Here is a 13,210-nt window from a genome sequence, read left to right as displayed (position 1 = left end):
TTGCATTAGTTTTTCTCTATTTGCTATTGGGAGGCTGGTAGAAACCATGGAATTGTGTCTCTCCTATTCCCATTATGTATCAAAGAATCTCTGTCTTCAGGGTTTTTGAAATCATTAGTCATAGTTTGCATTTCTTTTTGTATATTGTAAACTTAAGAGTGATCTTTGTGATTGGATCTGTGTTTCAAAGTTTCACATAAAAATGCTTGTATAACCATAAATGCCAGATTGTTTTGCTAGAAATACAGCTATTTCTTCATTACAGTAACTGATATATGTGCATGTCATGTCTTGGTTATTTGTTTTGATGTTGATGCAGTTGGTAGATCTCAAAGCAGAACTCTTCCGAAAGCAAGAAGAATTCAAGAAAGAAAAGCTATTGAAAGATGCTGGCATCTTTGCAAAGCCTCAGACTTCAAATAAGGTAGAAATATAGCTCTAAGTATTTGTTTATTTAAATGGAAAAAATATTACCATTCAAATTGCAACCTACATGATGAGGATATTATTTAAGTTTCATTTCCAGGTGAGAATCTTGTGCACAGCAGAAAACTTACATCATGCTCATCTCAATTTAAATCACCATTTAATCTTATTTTCCCGTGGAGCTGCTGCTTTTGTAACTGTAGGAAAAGATGTTTCTTTTCTCTCCAAGATTTTATATGCTTCTCTGAAGAAGGGAGGATGAGACACTCAGCTACCTCTGTATCACAATGTATAGCAATGCATACGTACACCATCCTGTAGCTGTCTAGGAGTAGAATATTTTTGAGTGCCTTTTTGTTTTGTTTTTCTCAGCCTGCATTTAACTCTTACATTATACTGCAATCTGTGTAATTTTAGGACATCCCTACTGCATCCTACAGCACAATAGGTATAGTCTCAAGTCAAACACATTTAAGATATTATTTACAAAGCCTCTTATGATTGATTTGTAAAGTTTGCAATAGAGAGTTAAATTTTTTTTTCTTTATGTATATTATAAAATTGTACTCCACAGAAACCAAGTATCTGGAACAAAAAAAATGCAGGAGTTGCAAAACGAGCTGAGAAGGATGTTGAGCAGAAAGCAGAAGAGGAGCATGTATTAGATATATCAAGGTAACTCTTACACTCTGTAAGAAATGCTTTGCAGAACTTGGTCATTAGGGTTTAGAAAAGCACATAAAGAAAATTATGCAGCTTTTGAACCAGCAGTTCTCATTAGACCTACTGCTAAGGTCCACATCAATTCTATACTCTTTACCAGCAGTGTACAGACTGCATCCCAGCAGTCTCAGACTCTCAAGATATCCAACGCTCACATTGTCATTGCTGTCTAAACATGTCAGGTTACCAATTTTTGAAAGTCATCATCAAAGTATAAGGCTGAGCCAGCCACTAAACTCTGACAGACACTCTCTGTGACCCACCACCACCCTCCCAGGGGAGGATAACAGGGGAACCAGGGAGAGAGACTTTGAGGTTGAAAAGAAACTTGAACCAGTTTAATGAAAGAAAAATAATACTAATAGTAGCAGTGAAGATGTTAAACTATGTATAGATATTATACAAGTATACAAATATATTCAAAGATACAAAAGAATATGTTTACATGGAACCTACACCTTCCAGATGACAAGTGGTCCTGAGCATAGAGGTCCCAGACTGGACTTGGCAGCAGATGGGAGTGCCCAAACCCAGAGTTCCCAGTGACAACCCAAAAAAACCCCACAAACAACCCCAGAAAAGGAGCTGTGCCACTCTCGCCCAGGTAGGCAGAGACAAGACAACCTGTCCCAAGGAATGGTGCTCCTCTGCAGCATGAAAACTGGGCAGGAACACCAGCAGCACAGGGAAAGATGACAAACAGCTAATCGCAGTCTTTCCAGCCCAGCAGGCACTAAGGGGCCAAAGACTCTTCTTGGGGCCTTTTTATACTGAGCACCATGGGAAGAAATGCTGTGATTGGTCCATTCTGTGATTTGGGTCACCTTCACCATCGTCTCCTTCCCATGGGCAGAGCTGCCTCCTCTCCCCTGCTGTGACCGACATCTGTGCCAGGAGCCCCAGAGACCTTTTGTCCTGGTGCATTCAAACCAGGACAGTCATACTTAGAATTCAAAGTCAGAGCAGTAATACATCAGAATTTTACAGCAAAGTGTTTCTTGAAGTTGACAGAAAATGGCTCTCTTTTTTTGCAAGATTTGCCTCATGTTCTGAGTGGGTTAGTTGTATGGTAAGATACGTGTTGAATATACAAATTGCAAGCCTTTTGCTGGTTTCGTTGTCTGCAGTTCCTTGCTCTTCAAAATTGTCGTTTACTATTCCAGAAATTAGGTAGAGTTTTATCTTAACTGTAACTTCATGTTATCTCCTTCTTTTTTTTCTTTCTTTTTCTATGTAAAACAGTACTTCATTACCTCATACTTGCAAGTAGTGGCCTACCTTCCAGTATTAATCTGATAGAGCAAAGCAGTTCGACAGAGGTGGAATACTTGTTGTGTCATGTTCCTGCCTACGTGACAAATTACGCTTAAGATTAATTCTGTAACTTCACTAAAATTATTTTCAGTATGAACTCTGGAAGTGGATTTCTACATATCCTCGGAAATGTCGGTTAAGGTTCAAAACAAAAACTAGGCCTAAGTCAGATTCTAGTAACCATTTCAAGAGTTCCTGCTACTTTTCTGTTCCATCTATTTAAGGCTAAATTGGTCATATTGAACTGTGTTTGGAACTGGTGGGATTGCAATCTTAATTTTTCTCTTCTTTTCAGGAAGAAACTTGAAGAGAAAGCAAAGCTATATGAGAAAATGACAAAAGGCGACTTTCCAGGTGAACAAAACTAATCTAAATGAGTATTTTTTATATCATAGAATCATAGAATGGCCTAGGCTGGAAGGGACCTCAGAGATCATCTAGTCCAGCCTCCCTGTTGTGGGCAGGGACGCCACCTCTCGACTAGACCAGGCAACACATGGGGACCGAGCGGGAATATATATGTGTGTGTGTGCATGCGTGCGCACGCGCGCATGTGTGTGTGTGTACAAAAAAGATTGTTTGTAAAGTTTGCCCTAATAGTTGGTATTTCTGACAGTCTGGTGATTTACAGCACACTGTGAATTCACTGCGTGTCTTCAGGGAGATTTTCTCCTGGAGTTATTATACAACATGATTGACATGGGTTATTCTGGTTTGAAATGGTGAAAAATATAGGTACCAAAGAAAATAAAATTACTTTGTGAAGGACGTCCTGTCCTAGTAAAGCACTGTTGGCTTGTTTTACTCATTCATTAAATGGGTGGCATATATTCTGTTTTTTCAATACAGAATCTTAGAAAAACAAAATTAATTTATTCTCCATTATGTAATCTTTGGATTGCGTTGCTGATGTTCTGCCGTGCATTCTAATTTCTGGACCTTTATGAAGGAGCAGGAGGGGAGTCTGGCTGGTCCATATGCAAATGCCATTCATGCAGCTAACAGGGTTAGAGAATTCCAATCTGTCCCTTTCTTCTCTCACTCAATCCCGTGCAAGAAGTAATTATTAAAATAGAATCCAAATCTTCTTGCAATTAATCTTTAATGTGTTCTTTAGCAGTTTCCATCTTTGTCCACCTGACCTCAACATTTTTCTCTACTTTTCTAAAAAGTGCTCTAGTGACTGCTTAACTACTGCCAACACACCGAATAGTAAGCATCAATAAAGTATTTGAACTGTTACATAACAAACCCTGTAAGTTCTGAAATAGTTAACAAGCAGAGAATCTTTTAATGCAAAGACTGCAGCCTTTTCTGTATTGTACACAATTAATTGCTTTAAAATACCCTTAAACTTCTATTCAGAAAAAAAGGTTTATCACTGTGGAGCCAATTGATAGCTCCAAGTTTGTTTGGCATTGAATGAGATTTAAATATTCCGCAGTAGCGTGGTCAAGGGCATTGCTGGCAGCTGAGAAGCTGAATGTGGCTATTTTGTATTGATTTTGTGCTTAGTTTCGTTCCTTTCATGGCTCTTCTCTAAGAATTGATTTTCTGCCTTAGATGAAGAAACTGAGGATTTGTACCTAGTGGATTTCACTCAGAAGATCATAGACAAACAGCACGAAGTACAAGAACTGTATCAGAGCGAAGCTGCTAGAAAGGCCGTAGACAAAGATACGGACGATGAGGAAACTCAACCTGAAATGGAAATCCCCCCACCAACGGACCCAGATGAAGAATGGTTGGTGCTACTGCTTGGGTTAAGCTGTCCTGACTAGTCTGTTTCTTGAAAACTGCATAAGAAAATAACTTTATTCTCCATAGTATGTGCAGTGGCACCTTTTGGTTTAATGCTACACATTGAGAAGAGGTGGTAACATTCATTCATTTCACATCTCATTAAAAGACAGTCCTTCAGGTTACTTTCTTCTCTGTGTAGGTAACACTGCAATAGAATCTACATCCAGGATTTTGAGAAATATCAATCAGGGAGATGTATTTTAAATGAGACATTGTGTCGATACCATTTTATTCTTTGATGTTTTGAGTTGAAATGTACTTCAGCAAAACTTAGCGTTTGTGTTGTATCCACCTTTCCTTCTCCAACTGCATGTGACTTACAAAATGAGCAGTTGTTTTGACGTCTTTTTAAAGGAGAGAAATTCCAGTTGGAAAAAGAACGTGATATTCCAGCATTTCTCCCACTATGTAGCTGCGGCGCGGCAAGTAGTCTTTGAAGATATTTTGACATTCCAAGTAACTGCTAGTTTTTCATCCAAGACATTAGAAATAATTATGAAACCAGTTTTACTAAACATTTTCCTTGCCTGTTTGTTTCAAATGCTTATGGAACACAGATTTTACTTCTGATGATCAGTTTAAAACAGCAGTAACCAATATGAAAAAGAGCACCCCCCTTCTCCAGTTTATTAGGCCAAGATAGGATTTGGAATGTAACATTTCAGAATAAACTGGGAAAATGACTCGGGCAGAGTGCCAGAAGACTGCTAGGTTGGAAAGGCAGATACACCCATTACCATCATTAGTGAAATTTAAAATGAAATCGTTATTGCCCACATCTCACATCAGTGACATGTATTATTATTATTATTAATATATTATCCACCTCAGTGAGGCCACTACACAAGAGTGTCCAGTGGGCAAGGGGAAATGGTTTTAAACTGAAGGAGAACATGTTTAGACTGGCTCTTAGGAAGAAATTCTTCAGTCCAAGGGTGGTGAGACTGTGGAATAGATTGCCCAGGGAAGATGTGGATGCCGCTCCCCTGGAGGTGTTCAAGGCCAGGTTGGATGAGGCCTTGAGCGACCCAGTCTAGCTGAGAGGTGTCCTTGCCCCTGGCAGGGAGGTTGGATTTAGATAATCTCTAAGGTCCCATCCAACCTAAGCCATTCTGTGATATCTTAAGGAGGCTTTTTGGGTGCTAGCTTAATTAATGCTAATTGTCTTGCAGCCATAGTTATATCTTTACTACAGAGAATGCAGACTTTTTCTTTATACTGATGCTACATTATAATAAAACCCGAAGAGCACTGAGTATATGCTAAGCTGTAGATATCCTTAGAAATTATGTAAAAGACTTAACTTACTGAAAGCACAGATCTTTAAAAGTTTGGGTTTTGGGAACTAAATTGCCAGTCATACTTTTTCAGATGCGATATTAATTTTTAGAAATGGGATAATTGAGGCAGCTTGATGCTAAAGAACTTTTTAACATTACAGGACAGTAAGTATAGCTCTTAACAGCTTTTTTGACAGCTGTAAATTAAGTGTTCAGCACTATAAAGAACTGGCTATGAAGCACAGCATGTGCTTCAAAGGAAAATTTTGGTTGCACTTTAGTCAGCCTTTGTTATGTCAGTTGAATGAATGCTATCAGCCTGTTCTAAATGAGCTTTAGACTGATAATTGAAATACACTGTAGCAATTTCATATGTGCAAGAAGTCAATGCTGTGTTATTATTTTCACCATGGGAAACGAGTACTAGGCTCGGTTTTATTTTGTTGTGAAAACTACATGGCATTTTAACTTTCAAATTTTTTTTTACGCCATCTTATTGCCCAGGCAAAAAGCCAGCTCACAGGGAGAGTGAGTCAGTGTTCTTCAGAATGTATTTTCTTAACCTGTCCATCTGTTAACTGAAAGGTAGAAGGAACTGTCGTGCATGAAGAGATGGAGAGGTGATGAATACTCTTTGGAAAGTGTCACTGCTTCTGTCTTCAGGTTAAGAGTTCTGTAAATCTGCCAACAGAAGTTCTGTACCAAATTTCCTTTCCTTTCATTACAGGGTTGATTATGTTGATTTCTTGGGCCGATCTAGACGCTGTATGAAGAAGGATTTGCCAAGTCTACTTAAAATGGACCAGGAACTTCAAGGGAAAAGGTGTGATTTCTCCACTGGAAGTGCATGTTCCTTGCAGTATTTAACATACATATTTTCAATGAGGAGGAAGAGAGGCTATGCTTTTTTGTCCCGTTCTCCATCCAGAATTGCTGCTTTTTCCAGATCTACTTTAGGCAAACTTCTGCTGGTTACAACATTGTGCCTTAAAAAATAGATAAAAGTAGCTGCAGAGCAATTATGCGTGACTGGTATTATTAAATTTTCCATTACAAATTCAGATAGTATTTTGAGGCTTCTATTTTATTTCACCTTGGCAGCTGACCATTTGAAATACATGGCTCGTGTATTGGTTTTAAATGGCAGCAGAATGAAGACCGTGGATATCAAATAAAAGCCCAAATGAAATTTTTAATAAACTATTCAGGGACACTTTTTGATGTAAACGCTGACTACATCTAAAACATCCCTTACAGAGCATAGCTTGCAGAGAAGGGTTCTAATAAACTAACTTAATAATCTCTCAGATATTTGATGCATCTTTTAAATCTGGTCCCTATAGGGAAATCTATTGTATGCCTTCCAGAAAATGCCAGAGAAGTGATTCCTGGTTCTGTTCAACCTGGAAACTGATTACAGTCTTTTAGCAATTCCAAATTCATCATGACATTCACAGGGAATTTGTTAGGTCTTCATTTGTTTGTTTCTGCTCTTCTGTTAAACAGCTGTTTAACAGCTCTTCTGTTAAATTATCGTGGCAACACTGGGAATTGTTTTCAGAAAATAATCTACAGGCACCTCAACTAAGCCCTTACTGTTGCTGAAGTGAAAATTCTTTCACAGTAACAACTCAGCAGGGCATTCTCTATATTTTAAATATAAGATGGAGACTATAAATACTTTGAAATTGCAGTCTCTGCATTGGTATGGATGACGGGCCATTAGCAAAAACAGCTTTAGCAAAGTAAAAGCAAAAATATGTTACATATCATATATTAATATTTGGCATGGACTTCTAGGTTAAATGGCTACCTTTTGTTACTTCAAATACTTTTCATTTTCTTATGTTAAATTTGAAATGTTTATATAGGTGATCAGTAGACAACGAAAGTGATTATTTAATCTCCTATTGTGTGATTCAATAACAATTTCATAAAGCTTCTGAGAAAGGTTATGATTATGTTTAAGTCTTAATAACATATTCTATTAGTACCTTGTTTCAGAGGTTTTTCAGAGGTATTTCTGTCTTCACCAAGTACCACAGTCATCCATGTTGCATGACTAAATGGTGCCTACAATGATCTATATTTTGTAAAAAGTGCAAGAATGGATCAGACCAAATCATACTTTCACTGTTCAATACCGTAAAACTCGTAAGTTCTGCTCTGTAATCCTTAACCTTTTGGGTTTTGTTTTAATTAGACAAGGTCTTGATGGGAATACTCTGTTATCTGAAGACATGAGAAGAGAACTTCAGAGGCAGCAGTGGGAAAAGGAAGAAGAAGAAGCCCTCAGAAAACCCATGGGACCCATACATTATGAGGACATTCGAGAAAATGGTATAATTCCATACTTTATATCACTTACTTTTGTATCACCAAAGAGGTTACTTTTAGAGGAAGCAAGGGGAAGTTACTTCTTGTGCCTATAAGGCAACGTGTAGGTATGTGTTAAGCCACATACGTAATAACTATTCAAATTACCAGTACATAAATTCAGATTTATTTTTCCTCAGATTTTATTTTTAATAAATGTATTTCTCAAATTTCATTACCTCCTCCTTCAGGAAGCTTCACTTTATGCATCATTTCAAATAAGCCCTTTTTAGCCATCTAAAAAGCACTCTTTGTTGTTGGGAGTGGTTCTGTGCCTGAAAGCAGGGTACACAGTGCTTGTAGTTACTGTCAATTATAAACTGAGTGTAATGTAAATTTATTGATTTTCTTCTTCTTTTCAGAGGCCAGACAGCTTGGTGTTGGTTACTTTGCCTTTTCTCGTGATAAAGAACTTAGGAATAAACAACGGGCAACACTGGATATGCTAAGAGAGCAGGTACGAGTTTCAAGAGGATATTGGGGTTTCAGTGGTCACTGTCTTTGATTTGTTATAGAAATCTTATACTTGGTAATGCCTGCAGCTGACTCCAGAAAAATTGGGTGTCTTTTTCCCTGTTGAAACACAATACTTGATAAAGACTGGTTTTCTTTGTTTAGATTAATCCATGTTTTTCTTTGCTGTTAAGACACTCGATCAGAGAACTAAACGTGAACAGTTAAAAGAAAAAAGGAAGGCAGCTCTAGATGCGAGGCTGTCTAAACTTCGAGCACGGAAGATTAAGAAGTTAAGGGAAGCTGGATTAGACGAAGAGGCAGACAAATTGGAGAACGGAGGTACGATCTGTCTTTTTAAGTTAAATATTTGCTATTTCATCTTGTACTTGATTCATGGACAGACATTCTCTAACTGGTTCAGGTTGGGACATACTCAGTATATTGGTATTATGTACTCTCTATATACAATTAGGTTGTTAAGATAGTGATAGTTCATATAACTGTGTTGGTATAAAGTCATGCCAGAAACAACTTAATAATGCAGGTGGGAATAGGATATGTAGAATGTAGGCTTTTTTTGATTCATACCTGACAGCAGGAGTTTTTTAGGTTAATTATGGAGGTTAAGGCTAGACCTGCTGAAATTTTACTGCATTTTTTGGTTTTTTAAGAATAATTTTGATATTGTATAATATACACTCTTACAGTTTCAGTGCAGTCTGTGAACTGGACATACAGCTGACTTTTGGATTTAGGGTGATGAAGTTGAGTTCCAGTCCTGTCTCTGTACTGTCTCTCTTACGACACTATTTGTGCTGTCTATCTCCTACTGTAAAATGTAGCTAATATTTCACTGTGTCAGAATTCTGTGCAAGTGATTAACTGTGAAATGTTCTGGAACTGAAGAACATTAATGTGCCACTGCTAACTGTTACTGTTGTTCAGAAGAATAAGAATGCAAATTGTTTTGTCCAGTAAATGCAATGTAGATAACATGCTAATGTTCTTATTTTTACCTCATTTTCTAGCTTCAGTATAACACTGAGCACATTCCTTTGTGGATTATCAGGCAATAGATTTTCAGCAGTCTTTTTGATACAACTAGAAAGCTAATGAAGTGTCTCTTGGTAGATATGCTTCCCGATTATCTCGCTTACCCATTATCTTTTCTGAACTAATATGCAGTAATTAAAAAAAATAAATCACCTCCCCACTCAGATGCATTTCATTATTAGCATGAAATTAGATCACTGAGCTTCATAAATGCAAGTAACTCTTGCTTCCCGTTCCTCCAGTGAAATTCATATAGATTTTATCCCATTGCTAACAAAACCTATTATCTTTTTTTGTTGCAGAGTTGAAAGGTGTTGCTGAAGAACCAGAAGCTCCAAGAGTTACTGCAGCAAGTAGAAAGGTAGAGGTTGTCATCCAGGAGAGAAGAGATACAAAGCCCGGTGTGCCTTATGTCCGAGAGTGGGATAAAGGCAAAGGTAAGAAAATAGCAGGTTCAGAAACATTGTTTGGAAGCAGTGTGCATACTGCTGTTTTGATTTTTATTTTGTGATCGTATGGTAAGACAGAGAAGGAATGAAATACTTTCTCCCTTTGTATCGACAGCTGTCTGGTGTTCAGTGCAGTGACTGACGAGGCGTGCTCTAGCGCCAGTAGCTGCTGTAATGGCCCCATAATTTTTTTCTTTTATATGAGATGTTCCATTTCTGGACGATCCAGAGAGGTTGACAGAATAACAAATTTCATAGTTCTTTAGATTTACTGCCTTTTAGCGTGATCTTTTCTTGATGTATTTCTTTAGTTTGTGCTATGTGATGGCAAGATGTTACACTGAAACAGGTACAGGACGATACGAAAAGGTGATAGAAGCAGAGACCACTTCAGTGCCAAGGTCCCCTCTCAAGGCATCTTCCTTATCACAACATCAAGTGTCGTGATTCTGCCTTCCAGATCCTGCCCAAACCCATTAACTCATTTTGCACCATTAATCTAAGCTCATGCACATTCTTGTAGTCGGATGCCTGCCTTTTAAGTGACAGCAAGCAGAAAGCAGAGGACAACTTACTCTAAAATATGAAGTAAAATAATGGTGGTTTGCTGAACATAAATGTAAAACAAGCATCTAAATTAGCATCAGAAAGGATAAGCAAAACTCCTTCTCTTAGATGCTTTCCTTCCTTACTGTTTCAATTTTTTTTATATTTTACTAAAGCAAAGGAATAAGTCCTGCTCTGTTTGGAGCTCTGTTTTTCTATATCACACAAATGTGTAGGCCTTCTCTATCAAAATTTTCTACTTTATTTCTTACAGAAGTCTTGATGGAAATGAATACTGAAAAGAATTTTTCTGATTTTAGAGGAGATTTGAGACACATCTTGAGAGTTGGTTTTAGAGATATCTGAAGCGTGGTGATCTTGAGCTGTCACTCCACTGCAGTACTTCAAAACTATTTTTACTCAGAAATCAGCAGCTGTCATAGTTACCAGAATATCAACCACTTCTGTTGATAAAAGTTGCTGGGTTTTGCCTGTGCCCACTAGTGATAATCTTATCATCTCCATCTTCCAATAACTAAACTCTTAATGCTTTGATTGGTTTGTATTTTGATACATCCCTAACTAATTAGTCATTTTACATAACCAATGACCACATTTTTAAAGGATCTTAAAGTCACTAGGACGAGTTATATAGATGGTGGTGGTTATCTTTAATGCTCAATGCTTTTGTTACTGCTCTGTAAAGAAATTGGACTGTCAGCTTAGCCAGCAATCTGGTACTAGATTGAAAAGTAACTTCAAATGGCTTCACGGCTGTGTCTTTTCTGTTTGCTAATTTGTTTTCCCTCCTTTCTGACTGATCTTCAGACCCTGAAATCCATATTCAACCTACCATTTTTCCTGTTTCTAACAGAATTGATGTTCGGACAATGGGCAAAGAAACAGGAAGAGCTCAGAGATGAGCGCGATCCAGAATTTGCACCACCCTCCGATTACTTTATGGGACAAAAGAAAGATGATAACTACAGGAGTCAGAAGTCAAACAGTCCTGAAACTTCCTCTAAAAAATTGGAAACGGAGGCAGCACAAAACCAACAGATGCCATCAGTGCAGGCCAAGGGCAGCAACACTGAAGATGTTTCACCATCAGCGCAAGCTTGCAGTAGCAATGTTCAACGTGAGCCAGCATCAGCAGAGGTCCGTGGCAGTGACAATCAAGATGCGTCATCGTCAGCAGAGGATGACAGCAGCGATGATGAAGATACGCTGCCAGCAGCACAGGCTTACGGCTACAGTGCTCGAGCTGTGCCGCCGCCGATGCAGGCTTACGGCTACGGTGCTCGAGATGTGCTGTCATCAGTGCAGGCTTATGGCTACAGCCCTCACGATATGGCATTTCCAGTGCAGGCTTATGGCTACGGTGCCCAAGGCGTGCTGCCACCCGTGCACGCCTATGGCTACGGCACACACGATGTGCCCTTTCCAATGCAGGCTTACAGCTACGGCACCCAAGATGTGCCGCCAGGAACACAGCCCTGTGGCTGCAGCACCCAAGATCTTCCACAGTGTACACAGGCCTGTTGCTGCAGCGCCCAAAAGCTTCCACCGGGAACACACGCCTGTGGCTGCAGTGCCCAAGATGTGCCACCCGGCATACAGGCCTGCAGCTACAGCACCCAAGATCTTCCACCAGGAACACAGGCCTGTGGCTACAACACCCAAGATCTTCTGCCAGGAACACAGACCTGCAGCTGCAGCACCGAAGATGCGCCACCAGGAACACAGGCCTGTGGCTGCAGCCCTCAAGATGTGGCCCCGTCAGCTCAGACCGACAGCAGTGACACTCAGAATCAGGAGCCACTTTACCAAAGTTTAGATGATATGCTGTCTTATTACAGACAAGTGACTTGAACTGACCAAAAAGATAAGCAAGAACCACAATTTAAAGAAATTAAACAGAATTATCATCTCGGCAAGAATATTGTTTTTCCACATCTGGGAAAAATAAATTTCTGTAAGTACATCAAAATAAATCTCTGGACACCTAAGCTATTTTACCTTGGGGCTTTGCTTTTGCCTTGTTGGTTCTTTTTTGTGGTTTTCCCCCTCTTTATTGAAATTATTTGATTTTTTTGGCAGTACTTCCTTGGTTTAGTACATATTTGATTTTAACTCTTTGCCACTTACACCTGAACTTTGGGGTATATTAACAGCTTTCTTTGAAAAGATGAGCTCTTCCTGTACTGTGTCAGCTTCTGGTTTGGATGTACTGCAAGTTCAGTGATTTCTGTAGCAATAGCATTGAAATGGCAGACCCTCTGCTGCTAAATACAGAACCATTTTAGGAAATTTGTTACCTACTCAACGCTTACAGAAAGTGCAGAATATTATTTAGGAAACAGTGGTGGGGAATAGTTTACGTGGTTATAGTAACTTCTGCATTCCTGAGGTCTGTATATAACTCATAAATCTGTGAAGCAAATTAGAGTGGAGAGAGGCGTTGCAAAAATTGATAAGTAAGGGTGGTTAGATTAAGAATAAATGCTTCACTAAAGTCTTGACACCTGAAATTACTGTCTTGTTTTGACAATGCTCTCATAATTCTCAACTGCATTTGTCTTTCATTATCTGTTGTATTTATGACTTTATTTAAAACTTATTTTCAAAACCTGTGCCATAATAGTCATAATATATAAAAGCAGACCAACCTCTACTAAACAAGCTTTTTTTTCAGAATCTTAGTAAACAAGAATATTTACATTTTTATTCCTGAAGATGTCTTACATACCCCCATTTGTAATTTAAAAGTTCACACAAGGATCT

The 13,210-nt window shown here is 38.6% G+C and overlaps 1 protein-coding gene across 1 annotated transcript; it reads left to right on the top strand.

The window, feature by feature from the left end:
* Window positions 1–324: 324 nt before the first annotated feature.
* Window positions 325–12,298, top strand: CCDC174 (coiled-coil domain containing 174). The gene is made up of 10 exons (XM_009869835.1): window positions 325–424; window positions 1,001–1,101; window positions 2,759–2,817; window positions 4,027–4,207; window positions 6,274–6,369; window positions 7,750–7,886; window positions 8,285–8,379; window positions 8,570–8,717; window positions 9,734–9,868; window positions 11,301–12,298. The coding sequence occupies exons 3-10, from the start codon at window positions 2,796–2,798 to the stop codon at window positions 12,296–12,298; spliced, it is 1,812 nt and encodes a 603-aa protein (XP_009868137.1). The 5' UTR covers window positions 325–424; window positions 1,001–1,101; window positions 2,759–2,795.
* Window positions 12,299–13,210: the final 912 nt, after the last annotated feature.

The sequence above is a fragment of the Apaloderma vittatum genome, unplaced genomic scaffold, assembly GCF_000703405.1.
Source record: "Apaloderma vittatum isolate BGI_N311 unplaced genomic scaffold, ASM70340v1 scaffold12020, whole genome shotgun sequence".
Lineage (NCBI taxonomy): Eukaryota > Metazoa > Chordata > Aves > Trogoniformes > Trogonidae > Apaloderma > Apaloderma vittatum.
This window is presented reverse-complemented; position numbering and strand designations above follow the sequence as displayed.

Coding starts and splice junctions, on each gene's coding strand:
- CCDC174 (XM_009869835.1), top strand. CDS start 2,796: ATGACAAAAGGCGACTTTCCAG. Junction 8,380..8,569: donor TGGATATGCTAAGAGAGCAG/GTACGAGTTTCA, acceptor TTTGCTGTTAAG/ACACTCGATCAGAGAACTAA. Junction 8,718..9,733: donor AGACAAATTGGAGAACGGAG/GTACGATCTGTC, acceptor TTTTTGTTGCAG/AGTTGAAAGGTGTTGCTGAA.